The sequence below is a fragment of the Balaenoptera borealis genome (genome assembly GCF_965194805.1).
Source record: "Balaenoptera borealis genome assembly, chromosome: 12".
Lineage (NCBI taxonomy): Eukaryota > Metazoa > Chordata > Mammalia > Artiodactyla > Balaenopteridae > Balaenoptera > Balaenoptera borealis.
In genome coordinates, this window is record NC_138869.1 from 43387289 (window position 1) to 43395118 (window position 7830).

At 47.8% G+C, this 7830-nt stretch overlaps 1 protein-coding gene across 1 annotated transcript in view; it reads right to left on the bottom strand.

Annotated features, from left to right (window-relative positions):
- Positions 1-317: 317 nt before the first annotated feature.
- The window catches only part of ARIH2 (ariadne RBR E3 ubiquitin protein ligase 2), a 49711-nt gene continuing 42198 nt past the window's right edge, over positions 318-7830 (bottom strand). The window contains 7 exon segments of the mRNA XM_082344974.1: positions 318-1346; positions 1576-1659; positions 2800-2868; positions 3489-3632; positions 4474-4625; positions 7374-7395; positions 7486-7536. Coding sequence (XP_082201100.1) covers positions 1275-1346; positions 1576-1659; positions 2800-2868; positions 3489-3632; positions 4474-4625; positions 7374-7395; positions 7486-7536 — 594 coding nt within the window. The 3' untranslated portion in view covers positions 318-1274.

Genomic DNA, 7830 nt, shown 5'->3' on the forward strand with positions numbered 1-7830 from the left:
GGACCACAAATCAAGAACCGTGCTGGCCTCAGACTCCCAGACCCTAGAGGTACTGTCCTCCAATAGCTGAAACCAGGCAAGGGGGAGTGCCACCAACCCCTAGAGTGGGTAATGGAGATATACACTCCAGGTTAACATAAAAACAATTTGTGCAAACAAGGTCCCTGAGCCAGGCAGACCAGAGTCCTTGGGAGGACCATGCTGAACTCTGACCCTGACGTTCACCAGAGGAAAGTGTAGCAGGACAGTGTCAGGTATGGCTGTGTGTGAACCTGGTCAGAGTCACACCACGGGAACACTGGCACAAAAGAAGGAACCAAGGTAAAACAAATTTATTTGGGGGAACAATTCCCTTTAAAAGTGGATCTCTATCTTTAGAAAACAAAAGAAAACTGTGCTGAACTCACATCCCCTGGTCTGGAGGGCCACAAGCCCACCTACGTGTTCGGCTGTGGGCTCTGGCCTGAGTAGCCAGACCCAGGTAAAGCTCACTTTCAAGAATTAAGATGAGTCCACAGACACACAGTGCCATCAGACAGGATGACACCCCATGGCAAGACTCTGTTCTGTACTGTCTCCTCACTGCCAACGTAAGGCAGTGCACCTGACCACAAAAGGGTCTACGAGGACCAGGCAGGAGGCATGATGTGATTCCCTGCGCTCCATGCCTATAACTCAGGCCACCTCAATTTCCCACCATCTGCCACCCATGCTCTTCCCTTGGGACTCTAGCTGTGGCCAAACACATATGAATCTGGCAAGCAAAGACCACCGGGGCCCTCTTGCAGTAGAGATTCTGAGGCAAGGTGAGCGGGCAGCATATGTTACATTCTAAGTAAGATAGCTAGAGGTTAAAACACTCCAATGCCAATTTATTTTTAAAAAGGGTTCTGTGTAATTCTATGGTTTGTCTGCCCCCTCTTTTTTGTATAATTGTACAACCTTTGAAAATTATAAGTTGTAATGATCTAATCCTATTAATAGTCATTCAGAAAAAACTTTCCCTCCCTCCCAACAACCATCCAGGGGGAATTAAAGGTCCTGAGAAGAGGCCAATTCAACATGGCCTCTACCCTGGGAAAAACAAAAAGCGAAAAGATGAGGGAAAAAAAAAAAAACAGAAATCGACTAAGAGGTGTGTGGCCAGTGTCTCTCAGGAGTGGGGCCCTGGCTGTTGCCTGGGGTTGTGAAAGGCAGAGCCTGCAGCATGCAGTACAGCAGCCGGGAGACCTCGCAGCCACATCTTCCTCACTCTGGCACGTTCATGTCCCAACCTAGGTGTCATGGAAATCCTTCAGCAGGGTTCTCCTCCGCTGCTCTGCTATGTGCATCTGGTTCTCTAAGTCCTGCACCAAGGAAGCAAGATAGGTGCTTGCATGGCCCAGTCCCGTGAGCAGGGAGCAGCTAAAGCCACCCCACCCCTGCCCCCCCTGCCACAGACTCCAAGAAGTCAAAAGCACTGACCTTCCCACCCTTCTCAGCAGCAGCCTCCAGTCCACATGCCAACTACCATGTTACCTATTACCACACCAGCCCTCCCTTGCCTGCCAGAGGATTCAAGAGGACAGCACTTACCCCTCTGTCATAGCTGTCTGCACGCTCCACCTTCCACGACAGGTTTTCGATCTCAGCCTCCAGCTGAGCCTGCTGGTATTCAAACTGTATGGGTAGAGCAGGAGGGTCAAAAGGAGAGGGGGCTGTAGCCGGGGCAGGGCCTGCAGATGGGAGGGGCAGATGCAGCACCTCAGGCTCGCATGAGCTATAGACAACCCTGATACTGTCCTCAGAGAGCAGTGCTACTTCCTGTACCCAGAGCCAGAATCCAATCAAAAGGCTACCTATGGAGTACAGCCATGTGGCAAGGCCACACTCACCCTCCGCCCCCAAAGAAAAGGGAAGAACTTAAGCCACTGAAGAGAATCCTCCCAACATACAGGGAAATGGATGCTGCAAAAACAAGTCAAAGTGGATATTCACAGACACTGTATTCACTGAATACTTCGTTTTTTCAGCCCTTCTGAAAATCAAGAGTCTTAAAAATTTTCAAACCATTTGACTTAGTAATTATATACCCACTGCACAAATCAGTTGCACAAAGAGGTTTCCCAATGTCTTATTTATGATAGTGAAAAACAGAAACAATAAATGCCCCAAATGTTGGTACAACCATATACTGGAACATTTATGCAACTATTACAGAATGGCATTTTCCAGCCTGGTAAATAACGACAGCTGCAAAAACAATTAGTTGTAACAAAAAAATGTTATATATATAACCTTGATTATAGAAATAATATTAATTTTAAAAGGCTGGAAAACGCTAACAGTGGTCATTTCTTTCTGGTGGGATGATGAATGATGTAAATGTTTTTCTAAGTTTTTCAACGTTTAAACAATAAGTGTGAATTACTTTATAATTGGGGGGAAACAACCCAACATCTAAGATGAAAATTAAACCAAAATGCAAAAAAAGTCCACTATATTTAGGAACATGCAAGCTGCATATCCTCCCAAAGCATGGGCACTTGCTCCCAAGTGGCAACAGACATTTTCAGCCAGTCACCCCAAAAATATAGTTGTTCACGGGCTTCAGTATATCTGCCTTCCTATTACACAAAATACCAGCACCTGAGATCTACTTTGGAAATGCCTAGGGGAGAAACAAAATTTTACAATTGCCAGTTTTGATTTTGCCCTCCCAATAACCAGGCGTCTGGTCCTTGCTCTCCTGCAAAGTGCAGGTAGAGAAGGGCACCTCTGAAGCTAAGAGAACAGAGAAGAAGAATCGCTTTGCCTTACCAGCTTCTTCCTGGGTCCAGACTCCATGTAGTATGCATATGGGTACGTGTACTGCAGGGTGTATCGACACTGCAATAGAGAGAAGAGAAGGGACCTGTATCTATGACCCTAACTACATGGATCTCAAGTGGCTTTTACAGTTCTTACCCCACCATGCAAATTAGCCTGGCTCAACGGGTATGGGCCTGAAAGAAATGAGGCCAAGGCAAATAAAAGATGAATTGTGGGACAACATGGCAAAAACTGAAACAAAAATGGTCACAGAACACCCACAGTTCCTTTTTCACACTGTGATTTATTACCAGCAGCTCCCTCAACGGCTCTTCCCTCTTGAGTCGGACATCAGAGTCCACACATCTATCTCAATACTTGTCCAAAGACAATCTCTTATTTTCCTTTGAGTGATGCATGGATGGGACAAAAGAAAAAAAGGGCTCTAGTTTTCCCTGCAGTTCTTTCCCTGCAGGCAGAGGCACTGGAATACTCTTCTTAAAATCCCCTGAACATCCACAGAGGGCTGGGTCCTCAGTGGGCACAGCCCAGCAAAATGTGGACCCATAAGCAGGAGCATGCAGGACTGTACAGGGTGCTGAGCCCCCTGCCCCCTACAGTGCCTCCCACCCTCAGAGGTCTGGGTCTGACAGGGCTGGGCATCAAACCAAGGACTGGAAGAGTGAGGGGGTACAAACCTTGGCCAAGAGCTTGGCAGCATTTTGTAGGTACTGCCAGTCGATCCACGTCCCCAGATTATTCATGACCCTCTCCTGAATCTTCTCGTGAATCCGCTGGTATGTCTGTGCCTCCAGCTGCAAGCTCTTGTTGTGGTTTTCCCACTACAGGGTTCAGAGGAGGGAGAAAGCTGCAGGAGTCCCAGGAAGGTGGAGATCCAAAAGGAGTTCAGAATGGCCACATCCTCATCTAGCTGATGGGGACTGTGTGTCCTTGGGATTGCAGGAGGGGGGCTTCCTCAGTCCACACTACCAACCCTGTCCAGAGCAGCTGTCTGCCTGCCAAATCACTCTACCCCACTGCGGCAATAGGCCTTGAGCCCTGAGGATGAAGCAAAGCTAGGTAACTACAGATCTCTTGTGCTTAGAAACCAAATGTCGCATGCTCTGTGGACTTCTGAAGGGTCTTCCTGGGAAGAACTGCGCTCTGAATCTGACTATTAAGATGGCACTGGATTAGGGGGAGGGGCAAGATAGGGGTAGGGGATTAAGAGATACAAACTACTATGTGTAAAATAAGCTACAAGGATATACTGTACAGCACAGGGAATATAACCAACGTTTTATAATAACTATAAATGGAGTATAACCCTTAAAAATTATGAATCACTATGTTGTACACCTGAAAACTATATAATACTGTCAGTCAGTTATACCTCATTTAAAAACAAACAACAAACATGGCACTGGATGGAAAAGACTGTCTGATGATCCTGCATTATCCTTCAATTCATCATTCAAACAAGGTCAGCATGTCCTTCCTTGTTGGCTGTGGCTGCCCTGTGGAGCCTGAAAGCCGTATCTATGGAGGCACCACCCAGGCCACTGCAGGAGTTCCACTTCCTGACTTCTGTGTGCGCATGCTGGCTGTAGCTACCAGTCACTGGGAATTTCACCCAGCAGGCCAAATGGAAGAAGCCCACCCTCCAGGCTTCTGGATGCCTACCCTCTCAAAGTAGAACAAGTACTTCTTGAGGGCCTCCCTGGCCTGGGCTTGCTGGCTCTGATTGACAATGTCAGGGTTCTCCTTGTACCGACTGCACTCATAGTACTCGCTGCCGTGGGTCTTCCAATCTCCTAGACACATCCAGCAGAAGTCTACACAGAACAGAGAAAGAAGTATTTACACACACGAGACAAGCCCACATTCCTCCAAAGTCATAGGCAAAGCAGGAAAACAGACCGATCCTGCCCCGGGGTGGGGGGTGGGGGGGGCGGGTCACCTATCCAGAACTCTCCAAGGGCGCCTCTTTACAGAGGGAATGTATACCTCTCATCCCTGTCACATCCCACTGTCCCTGTAAGCCTGTCCTTGCTGATCTGAACAACAGCCTACGGATAGTCTCAGTTTCATGAACACATATGCTTTGTGCCGTTTAATCCAACACAAGCAGATGCTGACTGTACAAGGCCACTGGTCTGCTGTGTCAATGCCTCTGTGACAAGCAGAAGCTTGTCCAACTGAAGCCCACCTGGTCATTCAGAAAACACGTTTGTCCTCCTGACTATCTCCCACTCTCAACACCTGTCCTAGGTGTTGTACATGAAACTGGAAAGAAAGACTTTTCCCCCTTTTCTTCTGTCTTAAACAGCACATTTTTATGGGAATTCACTGGCGGTCCAATGGTTAGGACTCGGTGCTTTCACTGCCGTGGCCCGGGTTCAGTCCCTGGTGGGGGATCTAAGATTCCACAAGCCACGCAGTGCGGCCAAAAAAAAGAAAAAAATAAAACGCACATTTTCATAAAACCCACCCAATAGTGCATACCCAGAATTATGACTCTGTTTCCATACTGAGGAAGCAAAGAGGGAAAAATAAAGATCCCCTATGGATGCTATACATCCGAACAACTATTGTGGCTTAACGGAGAGGGGCCAACCACGGTTCTATGTTCTGTCTCTGCCAGAGACCCCAACAGTGGTAAACGCTGTTTCCCAGGAATCACTCCATAAGTTGGCTCAATGACTTCCCAAAAGGGACTTCTGTAAAGTCTGGAGAAGCTAAAGCTAAAGCCAAATCAAGAGACCCAGAGGTCGTTCACTTCTCTTCTCCTAGGAGGCTTCATTGAACAGTGGCAATATTGCTTTCTCCTCAGTCAGCTAGGTTGTGTTTGATACTGTTTTAAATACTACTACATTGCTCAGGGTTGCCTGTACAGGTAGTACAACTATACAGCAATGCGAGGGATGGAAGTTAACTCTGGGCAGTAAGGGATGCGGGAGACTATGACTGAGGAGGGACACACAGAGGACTTCCTCAGTACTAGGAACGTGGTGGGTACTCGGGTGTTCATTTTGTCATTTCTCTTTAAACGGTACGTATGACTTGTGCACTGTTCTAAGTGGATCATACATGTCCCTCTCTCATTCAAACATGCAGAAAAGCTAGGGTGGGATATCACTGAGGAAATATGCCACTACCCTCGGCCTATCTTCATTCTACACTTCAGGGTCACCACTCCAGTCTAAAACCTTGCCTCGTCTACTCTGATTACAGTGTGCTCCTGGGAGAACACAGGATTAGCATTAGTCAGGCTCATACAAAGAGAAACTCTCATGGCCTCCTGGTCGGCCTCTAAGCAGCTGTGTAAGAAGCCTATCTGGGGCTTCCCTGGTGGCGCAGTGGTTGAGAATCTGCCTACCAATGCAGGGGACATGGGTTTGAGCCCTGGTCTGGGAAGATCCCACATGCCGCGGAGCAACTGGGCCCGTGAGCCACAACTACTGAGCCTGAGCGTCTGGAGCCTCTGCTCCGCAACAAGAGAGGCCGCAATAGTGAGAGGCCCGCGCACCGCGATGAAGAGTGGCCCCCACTCGCCGCAACTGGAGAAAGCCCTCGCACAGAAACGAAGACCCAACACAGCCAAAAATAAAAATAATAAATAAATAATAAAAAATTAAAAAAAAAAAAAAAGAAACCTATCTGGACATATTTTCTACCTGAAGGAATTTTATTTCTGTACTTGATCCGGCAGGAAAGGAAAGCAAAACCAACAGGTTGTATGTAACCTACACCTGATAGATGACGGAGGCCTGAAAGGCCAAAACCCCCTCTGCAAACTTTATAAAACCTCAGAGGAGGACTTCCCTGGTGGCACAGTGGTTAAGAATCCGCCTGCCAACGCAGGGGGACATGGGTTCGAGCCCTGGTCCAGGAAGTTCCCACATGACGCAGAGCAACTAAGTCCATGCGCCACAACTACTGAGCCTGCGCTCTAGAACCCGCGAGCCACAACTACTGAGGCCTGCGCGCCTAGAGGCTGTGCTCCACAAGAGAAGCCACTGCAATGAGAAGCCCGCGCACCACAACGAAGAGTAGCCCCCACTCGCCACAACTCGAGAAAGCACGCGTACAGCAACGAAGACCCAACGCAGCCAAAAATAAATAAATAAAAAAATTTATATATATATTAAAAAAAAAACCTTAGAGGAAAACTATTATTTTACTGTCTCCAGTAAAACCATGTACAGCCTGCTTAAAAGGTATCTGTAAGGCAGCACAGATAAGCCCCATGCTACTTACCTGCCTTGGCAAAAATAAAAAGAACACACTAAAACCTTCTTCTTGGATGACTGAGGATTCATGAGGGTCTAATAGTCACCCCAAACTTGACTTCTGACTACATGTGTCAGCGAGACGGCAGTGGGATTATAAAAGGGACCGAAAAATAATAAATCAAGAAATCAAGAAATGCTTTATTCTGGTTATCATGACTATAAGTGACTGAGGCTGCCCTCTGTTTTATCACTTCACCACAAAAGCACTCACTAAACAAGCAGTGGAGACCCGTGCACAAGAAACAGAGACTGTGCCACTGGGCCTTGTACATCAAGCCTGGGACTCACCGTGTTTACACTTGGAGCATTGCTGTCAGAGGGAAACAGAAGAGAACATGTTAAGGGCACGCTGACCAAAGGCTCCACGTCACATAAGCAAAACGTACAGGCGTCTGCTCACCATGTGATTGCAGCCTCCGTTCTTCTCAATGCAGATGTTGCACTTGGGACACTGAGGAGACAGAAGGGTGCCATTAGGCTCACGCACCATCAGGCCGGTTCTAAGACAAATTACACAAAGCTCCTGGCACCCGTGCCCAGTAGCTCATCGTGCGAGCACTTCTGGGGAGGAGCATCTCACTTAAATGTGGCGGGTCGCTGAGGCTGGAACAGCAATTCAAGGAAATGAGGTCAGCATGTTTGGCTCTGAAACACTCCAAGCACCATCTGTCCCTGCCACGAGGCCGCTCAGATTAAGCACAAGCTGAGTCAGTAGAGAGCTTGCCTGCTTGGGAGGAATGCCAAA